This window comes from Suncus etruscus, chromosome 15 (assembly GCF_024139225.1).
Source record: "Suncus etruscus isolate mSunEtr1 chromosome 15, mSunEtr1.pri.cur, whole genome shotgun sequence".
Classification (NCBI taxonomy): Eukaryota; Metazoa; Chordata; class Mammalia; order Eulipotyphla; family Soricidae; genus Suncus; species Suncus etruscus.
The window spans coordinates 79712685-79724739 of record NC_064862.1 but is presented as its reverse complement, the minus strand read 5'-3'; the positions used below and the strand labels follow the sequence as shown (position 1 = coordinate 79724739).

The window sequence follows — 12055 nt, the reverse complement described above, 5'->3', positions numbered from 1 at the left end:
CCGGCCAGGGGCCACAAAATGTACGGAGGGCCGCAAACGGCCCGCGGGCCGCGAGTTTGAGACCCCTGCCCTAAAATAAAGTGAGTCATTCTCCAGAAGTGGCTGGTGGCTGCTTCTTTGTGGGAGAGCCCTATTTACCGGGACCCAGGACGTCTACATATTGGCATCTGACCTCATCAGTGAGGATTACAACTGTAGTATTTGTACAAGCGTCCCTAGAAGAATGCTTATTTGGGGGGGGTGCTTTTGTGCCACACCCTGCGGTGTTCGGGGTCTACTCCTGGCTCTCTGCTCAGGCTCAGCAATCATTTCTGGCAGGCTCAGGGGACCCTATGGATGCCAGTAATTGAAGTACAGTCTGGTCTGTCCTGGGTATGCCCTGTGCCAGGCAAACACCCCCAACTGCGGTGCTCCCTTGCCAGCCCCGAGACTGCTGCATTTATGAATAAAAAAAAAAATACTCTGTCCACCTCATGTCATCTGATTGTGGGGGGAGGTCAAACCCCTTTTTGATGGTCTCCAAGTCTAAGAATGACTCCCAGAAAGATAAATTGAATCCCATTCTTCCGTCCCCCCTTTTGGGGGAGACTTTGATAATAATATCCGGAGTAAATAATCAACGAATGCAAAAGATTAGGGGGACCAAAGGTTCAGCAAAGAAAGTCTTTTGTCAGTTGCAGCCAGCTCCAAAACGCAAACCGAACAAGCCGTCAGGTCAGTTCTGGCAAAAGAGCTCCCTATGCCTCCCCAACAAGCTATTTCTTTCTTTCCTTAATCACCCCCACCTGGAAGATCCAGGTGGGATGACAGGCAAAAACAATATTACAACAACAATTACTCAACATCTGAGCACCACCCCACTCTCATTTCCAGGGTTTGGAGAACCACAGCGATTTGGATCACCGGATCAGAGACACCAGGATCCACCCTCAGCCGGCCAGCAACTGCCTGGGGGTGTAGCTGCGTTCTGGCCCTCTAAGACGTCAGGGGGCAGGCTTGTGACGTCACAAGCCCGCCCCTTTCTGGCGCAGAACTGGCTGCAGCCTCTTTCGCCACGGCTGGAGAGCCGGCTTAGCGGTCCCCGGGATTCGGATCCTCTGCAGGGACGTTTCCGCCGTTCGGAGCGCCCGGAGCCGCAGGGTCCCGGCCAGGTGAGCGCGGGTCCCGGGGAGAATCGGGGTGGCGGCCAGAGACGGAGACGGGCGGACCAGGACGGGGTGACCCGAGGGCCTGGATTGCGCATGGGGGAGCGAGTTCGTGCCCCAAGCCCCGAAGTTAAATGGGGGATGGCGGGAGAACCCGGGTCGAGCAGACTCACGCCAAGAGTCTTAGAAATGACAGTCAAGAACCAAACGAGCTGGTGCCTGGGGTTGGGGGTTTCGGGGCTCCAGACTTGGGGGGACCAGGCCGCAGCCCCGGGAGGGAATCTGCCCCTTTCGCCCTCCCCGGGGGATCCAGGACTTGGGTTTGGGGAAAGTTGGGCCTAGACAGCGAGGGGGGCGACCAGGGTCCAAGCAGGCACCCCAGGGGGCCCACTAGGAGTGACCCCTGAGTGCAGAGTCAGGACTGGAGTTCTCAAACATCACTGGGAGAAGCAAGAGTCTTTTCCCTAGAGAGAGCTCAGGCTTCTCCAAAGGCAGAGCTCACCCCAATAACAGAGGGAAAGACTGGAAGCCTGAAAGTCCCCAGGTCAAAGGTAAATGCTCCCCACCAGGTCCCCAAGGTTCAAGTGGTCTGTTTCAAATGGGCTTTTATAGGGTTTTTCCTACCTGCCCTCCCCCCCAACCCCACTTTCCACCTAGTTAAGGTGTGTTAGCAGGATGATCACCTGGGGCAGAGTTGGGGGTTAATCCTCTTCCAGGCTTAGTTCCAGCTGGAGCCTCTCTGGGGTGGGGTGGGTCCAACCTTTTTAAGTCTTCAATCCCATCTCTGGGTTTCTGTGCATCTGAAGACTTCATTGTCGTGGGGGTCCTGCCCTGCCTGTTTCGTTCCAAATCTAGGGGCGAAATTTTAGTAGCCCCCCCCCCCCCCAAGGAGAGGCTGAAGCTAGCACGGCTGCCTTGTAAGCAGCCAACCCAGAACTGGTGGTTCAATTCCTGCCATCCCATATGCGCCCCCAGGTTGCTAGGAGTGATTTCTGAGTGCAGAGCAAGGGGTAACCCCTGAACGCCATAAGGGTGTGACCCATCCCCCCAAAAAAAGTCCCCCATGTGGAGCTCAGGAGTTTTAACTGGCTGTGTACTCAGAAATCTCTCCTGGCCTCCTATGGGGTGTTGATGACCTAAAACTGTGAACTTTATTCAATTCAAATGCCTTGTCCTTGTGCTTTTAGTCTCAAGCCCTGGGGGGTGGAGGGTTCTTTTTTGTTTGCTTAATTTCTCACCCATATTTGTTGAGGGCTGTTCAATTTAAATGCACTGCCCTTGTGTTTTCAATCACCCCTTGGTAGGAGGGAGGTGCTTTTTGGTTTGCTTGATTTTGTGCCTCACCCATTTTTGCTGAGGGTTGATTCCTGACTCTATGCTGAATAAATGGGATACAAAGATCCAAATCAAGATGCTTGCTTGTGGGCCCGGAGAGATAGCACAGCTGCTTTTGTCTTGCAAGCAGCCGATCCAGGACCGAAGGTGGTTGGTTCGAATCCCGGTGTCCCATATGCCAGGAGCTATTTCTGAACAGACAGCCAGGAGTAACCCCTGAGCACTGCCGGGTGTGGCCCAAAAACAAAAACAAACAAAAAGATGCCTGCTTGTAAGACAAAAGCCTTTCTTAGTGTACTATTCCTTTGCACCTGGACCATGAATACCTGGCATGGTGTGAGCACTGAAGAATCAATTGTGCTGATCAGGATTAGTTTAAAGCAGGAACCAGGGAGTTCAGGCCAGCAGAAGGAGCTGGGACAGTTTTTGTGTTCACCGTGGCCCTGGGTCCTGGATGGATGCACCCTGGTCCGTGTCCCCACCTGCCAGACAGGAGGGCAGAAGAGGGTTTCTAAAGCCTGAGTCCCTATGTTTTGTTACTTCTGGGTTATGTGCTGGGAGTGGTGCTGCTGCTGGCCTGGAAAGGGCATTGGTGTGAAGGTCCTGCCCCAGAGCCCTGTCCTAGGCTCCTAGGGTATGTGGGGCTCAGGGAGGATGCAGGACTCAGGACAGCAGTTTCATCTTTGTAGATCCCAACATGCTTCTGTGTCTCCAGGAAAGGAAGGAGCTTCAGGTGATGTCTCCTCATTGGGTCTGAGCTGGTGCCTGGCAGTGTGGCCTCAATGGCCCATCAGGGCCTTTCCACTCCAGTCCAGGCACTGTGTCCTCCTGGCAGGGAGTTGTACTTTTTTTGGTGCTCGTGGATGTGACTTTTCTCCAGGGCTTCTGCAAAGGGCCTTGCTGTTCTTTAGGAATAATCCAGAAGGAAGAAAATGAGTCCACACCATATGACATCCTGTCCCCAAGTAGTAGGTGAGTGTGGACTCTAAGAGGGACAGGGTGGATAGACAGGAGACTGCAGCCCCAAGGGTAGGGGTCCCCAGGGAGGAATCCTGAGTGTTGGGTGTGACTTTCTATAGGAACAAAAAGTCAGCTGTTTAAGTTTTTTTGTCTTTGTTGTGTTTAGTCTGTGGGCCCTATCTAGTGGTGCTCAGAATCTACTCCTTGCTCTGTGTTCTTGGAATTCCCCTGGTAGGTCTCAGACCCTATGGAAAGCTGAGATCTAGGGTTGATCTCCTGATAATATGGACCTGATATTGGTAAAAAAAATGAGTCCTTGATCTAAGATTGTTGCCATGAAACCTCATTTCTGTCTCGTCTGAGGAAAAAGGTCTTTCATCTTTCATTCTGCAGAATTGTGCCTTCTCCCTACAGCCACATTTCTCCTCAGGAATCAGGTTCCACTTTCAAAGCCTCCTCATCTGCAGTCACCTGTCTTTGTGGCTCTGAGAAAAAGGAGGGGAAAGAATCTTTCGAGAAGGCATGGAGGTTGGGAATCCTATCACTTCTCTGCCCCAGGAGGGATTTGTTTGGGGTGAACCAGGAGTGGTGATTTGGACAATGAGAGCTTTAAGTCACTCACTAGACCCTGGATTTTCCTACTTTTCCTACTACCAAGGGCATAGAGGGGCTTTGGGGATGGATTGGGCTGGTGTGGACTAAGCCTTGTGAGCCACTCCAGAGTTGATTTTTCAGCTTCTTATGGTTCTGTGCTCAGGTATTAACTCCTGACAATGTTCAGTGGACTGAGTGGTGCAGATACTGGCCCCAAGGTGTCTGTGTGTAAGGCAGCACCTCCAAGAAATTTCTAGAATAGTGATCCAGCTTCCTAGAGTGATGTTTGGGGCTCATCCCCACAGGAAGGCAAATCGATGCTGGTTCCTACCATGGAAAGAAGGAAGAGGACTGAGTCCTTCTTGGTTTATAAGGGGTCCTGTCCTCACCCTAGGACCCAGGGTGTCACTGTGCTCTGATGCCTTCCACTGTGTGCAGGTTCGGGACATGGTGACCTTCCCTGACGTGGCTGTGAGCTTCACCTCAGAGGAGTGGCCGTGCCTGGATGCCTCTCAGAGGAAGCTCTACAGAGATGTGATGCTGGAGACCTACCAGCACCTGTTGGCCATAGGTGAGAGCTGCCCAGGGGGAGCCTGTGTGGGCCACACCTGTGGGTGTCTGCTGGGAATAGACCAGAGATCTGGGCTCAACTGTGAGTGAAACTGCTCCAAGGACAAACTTCGTTTGTTGTTCTAACTGCCTACTTCCTAACTTGATTGCTTAGATGCGTACAATTTTGTATTTTTCAGTGTCATTTTACAGTTCTGAGAGATGGTACATTGTGTTATGTGTAGGTTCCTGGGCTCCACATTGGTCCTACTTTCTCAGATATTCTTGGGCCTTGGCAGTGCTTGAATTTAACTCCTGGCTCTGCACTTAGTACCCACTCCTGGGGGGACTCAGAAAACTACAGAGAATGCTGAGATTAGATGCACATTGGTCAAGTGCAAGGCCAGTGCTCTACTATTGCTTCCCCACTGGATTATCTGGCCTCATTCACTTAAACCTGGTCTTGCGCCAGAGCAATAGCACTGTTGTGAGAGCGTTTGTGTTCCTCACGACTAACTCGACCCAGGTTCGATATCTAGTTTCTTTTCTTTTTTTTCTTTTTTTTTTTTTTTTTTAGTTTTTGGGTCATACCCGGCGGTGCTCAGGGGTTACTCCTGGCTGTCTGCTCAGAAATAGCTCCTGGCAGGCAAGGGGGACCATATGTGACACCGGAATTCGAACCAACCACCTTTGGTCCTGAATCGGCTGCTTGCAAGGCAAACAGCACTGTGCTATCTCTCCGGGCCCCGATATCTAGTTTCTTATATGGTGCCCATAATTGTTCAGATATATCTCAGTGCACAGCCAGGAGTGCTCCTGAGTGCACCACATGTTGGCTCCCACTGGCACATAAAGAAACAAACAAACAAACAAAACTGGTCTCACCTGTGATCACCAATGTGGATATGGAGAGAAGAAATTCTGTTCTTCATCCCTTTCATGATTTTGTCACTTTCATTAGGGACCCAGACTCATACGCAGGGGGTGGTGTTCCCCTCCCTCTCTCTCTAACCAATGAATTGTTTCTTTGGGACAGGCCATGGAGGGGTGAAGCCTGCCTTGATCTCCTGTTTAGAAGGTGAGTCCTGGGAGGCTGCAGGGAGAAGTGTTTGCGGGTGAGTGTGGGAAGTGTCCTTTCCTAAGTTCATGCAGTGAGGCGGGTGTGGAGCCTTGTGGCACATGTGAAGTTCGGTGCTGGGTATTGGTTGCCATGTTCCCAAGTCAGTGTGCGGGGCGTCCACAATTCCATTCACTGCACTTGAGTCCTGGAATGATTTTGGATTTTTGTTGTTTTGGCTATGCTCTTTCAGGTTCCCTGTGTGGGTATTTAGAACAGAGCCTGAGATATCTGAGCCTTTATCCCCCACCATTCTTGCTCTTGGCCTAGCTGCACAGCCCCATGACTGGATGCCCCTCTTTCCTGTCTATCTCCACTTGCCATTTTCCTTGGCTAATTAGTGTGTTTTTGAGTTTCAAAAAGGCTTTTTAACATTTTTTATCTTTTTTTTTTTTTTTTTTTTTTTGGTTTTGGGGCCACACCTGGCAATGGTTAGGGGTTACTCCTGGCTGTCTGCTCAGAAATAGCTCCTGGCAGGCACAGGGGACCATATGGGACACCGGGATTCGAACCAACCACCTTTGGTCCTGGATAGGCTGCTTGCAAGGCAAACACCACTGTGCTATCTCTCCGAGCCCAAAATTTTTTTATCTTTTAATTAATTTTTGTTTGAGGCCCATTTGGGTGTTGCTCAAGACTTTCTTTTGCACCACTATTTCAGGAATCACTCCTCTTGGGTTCTGGGACCCTATGTAAAGGCCCATCACTTAGAACTCAATGTTCCTCACTGAAATTTGGCTCTGGACAATTTTTGATAATATGAAGAATTTTTTTTTAGGTTCTAGGACCATCCAGAAGGCTCTGTACTCAAGAATTACAGTTGCAGTTCCTGGGGAGTGGGAAGTATTGGGATGCAGGGAATTGAACTCAAGTCAGTCATGTGCAAGTCAAACACTTCCCTGCTGTACTCTCTCTCATGATTTTAATTTTTCAAATTTAGAAATAAATTGTATTATTTCATGGTTTAACATTGATGAATGAGCACATCACAGACTTAAGTTGGATTTTGCCATGATCCTAACCACAAACCTCCCAATCTGTCTTTCCTTGCCTTTAGGTTGATTTAGTACGTGAACACAACATGTACTCACTCCACCTATTTTACCTCATTTGGCCTTGGTTCATTTAACTGATTCTTACATTGCATATTTTGTTTGATTTCAGAGTGCAGACTACATGTTGAGGATGTGACATTTCAACAATTAGCCTTTGGATTGGGATCTCCAAAGAGGATCGAGATGGTAAGAGTTGCAAGTTAAAATCAGTATTACTATTGTGGTGGTGGGATAGGTCATTGTGCAAGCTCATAGTATTTGTAAAGTGGGGCCCTAGGTTCCATCCCCCTCACTGCATCTCTGGTCTTTGCAGTGCTGGGTGGGTAATAGCCTGGTGTTGGAAGAAGATGCCTGCCTGTTCAGTTTACCTGAGTTCTAACATAAGTTTGTTCAGTAATCTTTCCAACCTAAAGAAATTCATAATATTTTTCACATCCAAGGGAACTACTTTTGGTAAAGGCCGAAAAGGAATAATGTTTTTTTTTATTTCATAAAATGTAAGCTTGTGTTGTTTGAACTCATTTCTCAACTAGATCCATATCCTTCCTAACACTAGGAAGGTCCCTTGCTGTGTTTTGCAATGGCAAACTGGTTGTCGTTCCCACCAGTCTATATGGGCCACTGTACCCCAAGAGATTGCCTCAGAGAGCACATAGCTATGAATAAACTTTGAGAACCACCTGATTAGGTCTCCCCAGAAGTAAATAAGATGGAATGCATAAGAAAAAAATTCATTGATGTTTGGGTGGTATATATTTTAATCCAGATATTTTTTTTTTTTTTTGTGGTTTTTGGGTCACACCCGGCAGTGCTCAGGGATTATTCCTGGCTCCAGGCTCAGAAATTGTTCCTGGCAGGCACGGGGGACCATATGGGACGCCGGGATTCGAACCGATGACCTCCTGCATGAAAGGCAAACGCCTTACCTCCATGCTATCTCTCCGGCCCCATTAATCCAGATATTTTTCTTTCCTTTTTTTTTTTTGTGGGGCCTTCACATACTTATGTGTAAGGAATCCTCAGCAGTGTAAATTTAAGGATCACTGTGGCAGGCTCAGCCACCATGGCGATTCTGGATAGTGAAGATCAGTTTACAGTGTGATAGACGAGCTCCTTACTGCTGTTCATTCACTCAAAGCCTACTCACATACATTTTTGTTCTTTTTTAAATTTTTTTGGCCACACCCTGTGGCTTTCAAGGTTTACTCTTGGCTCTGGGCTTAGATTACTACTGGTAGGCTCTGGAGTCCATATGGGATGCTAGTGATTAAGTCCAGTGAACACAGCCCCCTCCAAGAGGACCTTCTCTATGGGGACAGTAATTGTTCACTTAGGCTCTTTGTTCTTCTGTTACCTAACTAAGGACATTTCTTTTTTTTTTTTGGTTTTTCGAGCCACACCCATTTGATGCTCACGAGTTACTTCTGGCTAAGCGCTCAGAAATTGCCCCTGGCTTGGGGGCACCATATGGGGCACCAGGGGATCGAACCGTGGTCGTGATCTTTTCTTGGCTAGCGCTTGCAAGGCAGACACCTTACCTCTAGCGTCACCTCGCCGGCCCCCTAAGGATATTTCTTTAGAGGATATCTGCATGCATCCATAGACAGTCACATGTTAAAATTTGTGTTTCTTTAATGGAAATATCCATACATGGATGGATTTAAACATGGAGACGACTATCGCAGGAGAGAAAAGTAATAGGACTAACCGTCTGCTGTTCCACAGGGAAGAAGCAAGTCTCCCTGGGATGGGGTTGATTCTGTGCTATTGGACACAGTATGGAGAGAACCGCCCTGCCCACATTCCCACGGGAGTGAAGATTCGGGGAACATCTGTTCTGGAACGGGGCAGAGTGACAAGAGCGTCATTTCTGCAGCACCACAATCCACTAGTGTTGCTCCCAAATCTGCTTCGCCCTATTTCTGGACAAAGACGCTCACTGTGGGGCCTCCCTGGGCCACACGAGCAACAATGTTTGCTCCTAGACCCTCACATCGACAGGCTCACAACCAATTACTCCATGGAGTGGCACCACCTGACTGTACGCAGTGTGGGAGTGCTTTTCCTTGTGCTCTGCACCCGGATGTGCCCTTGAAAACCCCCAGTACACAGGATCCCTCTAATTGTCAGCAAGGTGGACATGCTCTGGGTCAACTCTCACAGCCATGTGACCCTAAGGAAGTCTGTAAACGAAAGAAATGTCATATATGTCCCAAATCTGGGACGGCCTTCCCATCCAGTTCAGTCATTACTGTGCATATGAATACTAATAATGGAAAGAAGCCTTACATATGTAAGGAGTGTGGGAAGGCTGTCTCTCAGTCTTCCAACTTTATTCGCCACTTCATGAGTCATACTAAAGAGAAACCTCATATATGTAATGAGTGTGGGAAGGCCTTCAAATTAATTTCAAATCTTAGTAAACATAGGAAAAGTCATTGTGGAGAGAAACCTTATGCATGTGAGGAGTGTGGGAAGACCTTCCCTATTGCCTCACGCCTTATTAGACACTTGGTAGTACATAGTAGTGAGAAAATATGTAAGAAATGTGGGATTACCTTCCGTCGATTTTCAAGCCTTAAGGTCCACTGGAAAATTCATAGAGGAGAGAAACCATACACATGTCAGGAGTGTGGGAAGGGCTTCACTCAGTTGTCAAGCCTTTATGTGCACAAGAGAATTCATACAGAAGAGAGGCCTTATTCATGTCAGGAGTGTGGGAAGGCTTTCACTACTTCCTCAACCCTGTATGTGCACAAGAGAATTCATACAGGAGAGAAACCTTATTCATGTCAGCAGTGTGGGAAGGCCTTCACTCATTCCTCAGCCCTTTCTATACACAAGAGAATTCATACAGGAGAGAAGCCTTATACATGTCAGGAGTGCGGGAAGGCCTTCAGTTCTTCCGCAGCCCTTTCTCTGCACAAGAGAATTCATACAGGAGAGAAGCCTTATTCATGTCAGCAGTGTGGGAAGGCTTTCCGTCAATCCTCAGCCCTTTCTGTGCACAAGAGAGTTCATACAGGAAAGAAGTCTTAATTATATCAAGAGTGTGGAAAGGGTTTTGTTTATCCTTTGCTTTTCTAAACATAAGAAAGTTCATTCTGTAGAGCCATGTTAGGTGCCTAAGGAGTGTGGGAAGTCCTTCATTCCTGTTAAACCCTATTTTGAAATATGAAAATGAATACTGGATCGTCTGAGCAGTTAACATGGTTGGCATTGGCCATGCACACCACTGCCGGAGTTTGATCGCTGGTATCCTACAGTATTGCCAAAGCTCACCAAGAAGGAATCCTGAGTGGAGAGCCTGGAAGAGTTTTGTACCACCCCCAAATAAAGAGAAATAAATTTTAAACTGGTGAACATTCTTGACTTATGTTGGGATTGTGGGAAGCATTGTATATTTCTAAATATACTGCATAAAAATATATTTGCAGCTATAGCGATAGTATAGTGAGTAGGGCATTTGCTTATTTTTTTTTTTTTTGTGGTTTTTGGGTCACACCCGGCAGTGCTCAGGGATTATTCCTGGCTCCAGGCTCAGAAATTGCTCCTGGCAGGCACGGGGGACCATATGGGACGCCGGGATTCGAACCGATGACCTCCTGCATGAAAGGCAAACGTCTTACCTCCATGCTATCTCTCCGGCCCCAGGGCATTTGCTTTTAAGTAAGCCACCCAGGCTGATTCCCCAGCACCCCAGAAGGTCACCAGACTTTGCCAGGTGTAATATCTGAGTGCAGAAACAGGAGTATTTCCTGAGCACCATCTAGTGAGGTCTAAGGACAAAGAAAAAACATACTAGAGAGAAACTTATATAAAAGGATGTATACACTGTATGCATACATAATACAGTATTATTGTATGTATATGAGATTTCATACTGCAAAGACATATTGATTCAAAGCCTGGTTTTCTTTACAACTTATCCAACATAGTAATGACTAAGAAATCTTATAAATGTAATGCTTTTAGAAAGACCTTTCATTTATCCTTAAGTTTTCTATAGATTAAATCTTTCATTCTGCATTAAGTGTATATGGTATGACGGAAGGGCTTCAGTTCTCCTTAAATTATTAGACATAGCACAGTTCTACAGCAGAGAAGCCTGATTTGTGTAAGGAATGAAGGAAGTTCTTCACTGGATCCACAACCCTTTCTATGTAAAAGAAAATTCATTTTTGACAGATGTAAGAAATGTGGGAACATCAATCCTCAAGCTTGACGGTACATAAGAGCATTCATACTATTCAGACCTAAAGTCCAGTTAGTTGAGTGTTTGCTTTGCATGTGACTAACAGACTTTGATGTGTAGCATCCCACTCAGTCCTTCATGCACCAGCAGGATTGATTCCTGAGTTCGGAGCCAAGAGTAACTCCTGAATGTTGCCAAGTGGGGAAAAAGCAAATATAGTAGAGAGAATCCTTTGTAATCATGGAAGGAATGTGGGAAGGCCTTTGCTGAATGTGCAGACCGTAGTAATTATAGCAGAATTCACATTGGTGTGAAGCCCCACTCATTTGAAAAAAATCTAATGCTTGTTGGTCCTTTTGAGTTAAACACTGGAGCTATTTAAATCTATATTTCCTTCTGTGTGTGTGTGTGTGTGTGTGTGTGTGTTTTTGTCACACCCGGCAGTGCTCAGGGGTTACTCGTGGCTTTAAGCTGCGAAATTGCTCCTGGCAGGCTCGGGGGACCATACAGGATGCTGGGATTCGAACCACTGTCCTGCATGCAAGGCAAATGCCTTACCTCCGGCCCCTATATTTCCTTCTAAAGTATTAAATAAGATGCTGCGTTCTGACTTTGGAATCCAACGGGAGGGACAGATCCAAATTTTATTACCTAAGAGTATTTGAAAATCATCAAGAGTACTTAGATTTTTTTCAGATAAATAGAAATATTTTGGGGATACACTGAAGTATGCTCCACTACAAAGCCCAAGTATTGAAATGAGCACTAAGTATGGATATTTTACTGTGGCTTTTCTTTTTTTTTTCTTTTTTTTTTTTAAATTTATTTAAACACCTTAATTACATACATGATTGTGTTTGGGTTTCAGTCATGTAAAGAACACCACCCATCACCAGTGCAACATTCCCATCACCAATGTCCCAAGTCTCCCTCCTCCCCACCCGACCCCCGCCTGTACTCTAGACAGGCTCTCCATTTTCCTCATACATTCTCGTTATTAGGACAGTTCAAAATGTAGTTATTTCCCTAACTAAACTCATCACTATTTGTGGTGAGCTTCCTGAGGTGAGCTGGAACTTCCAGCTCTTTTCTCTTTTGTGTCTGA

The 12055-nt window shown here is 47.0% G+C and overlaps 2 protein-coding genes across 2 annotated transcripts; both read left to right on the top strand.

Annotated features, from left to right (window-relative positions):
- The first annotated feature begins 4378 nt into the window (after positions 1 to 4378).
- LOC126029985 (zinc finger protein 747-like) lies at positions 4379 to 7134 on the top strand. Its single transcript, XM_049788204.1, has 4 exons — positions 4379 to 4605; positions 5620 to 5661; positions 6865 to 6941; positions 7069 to 7134. The coding sequence occupies exons 1-4, from the start codon at positions 4482 to 4484 to the stop codon at positions 7132 to 7134; spliced, it is 309 nt and encodes a 102-aa protein (XP_049644161.1). The 5' UTR covers positions 4379 to 4481.
- Positions 7135 to 9014: 1880 nt separating this feature from the next.
- LOC126029984 (zinc finger protein 678-like) lies at positions 9015 to 9794 on the top strand. Its single transcript, XM_049788203.1, has 2 exons — positions 9015 to 9282; positions 9361 to 9794. The coding sequence occupies exons 1-2, from the start codon at positions 9015 to 9017 to the stop codon at positions 9792 to 9794; spliced, it is 702 nt and encodes a 233-aa protein (XP_049644160.1).
- The last annotated feature ends 2261 nt before the right edge of the window (positions 9795 to 12055 follow it).

Excerpts from the sequence above, each read along its gene's own strand:
- LOC126029985 (XM_049788204.1), top strand. The coding sequence starts at position 4,482 with ATGGTGACCTTCCCTGACGTGGCTGTGAGCTTCACCTCAGAGGAGTGG. Across the intron at positions 4,606-5,619 it reads CCAGCACCTGTTGGCCATAG|GCCATGGAGGGGTGAAGCCT; the intron begins GTGAGAGCTGCC and ends TCTTTGGGACAG. Across the intron at positions 5,662-6,864 it reads CTTGATCTCCTGTTTAGAAG|AGTGCAGACTACATGTTGAG; the intron begins GTGAGTCCTGGG and ends GTTTGATTTCAG.
- LOC126029984 (XM_049788203.1), top strand. The coding sequence starts at position 9,015 with ATGAATACTAATAATGGAAAGAAGCCTTACATATGTAAGGAGTGTGGG. Across the intron at positions 9,283-9,360 it reads ACACTTGGTAGTACATAGTA|GAGAGAAACCATACACATGT; the intron begins GTGAGAAAATAT and ends AAATTCATAGAG.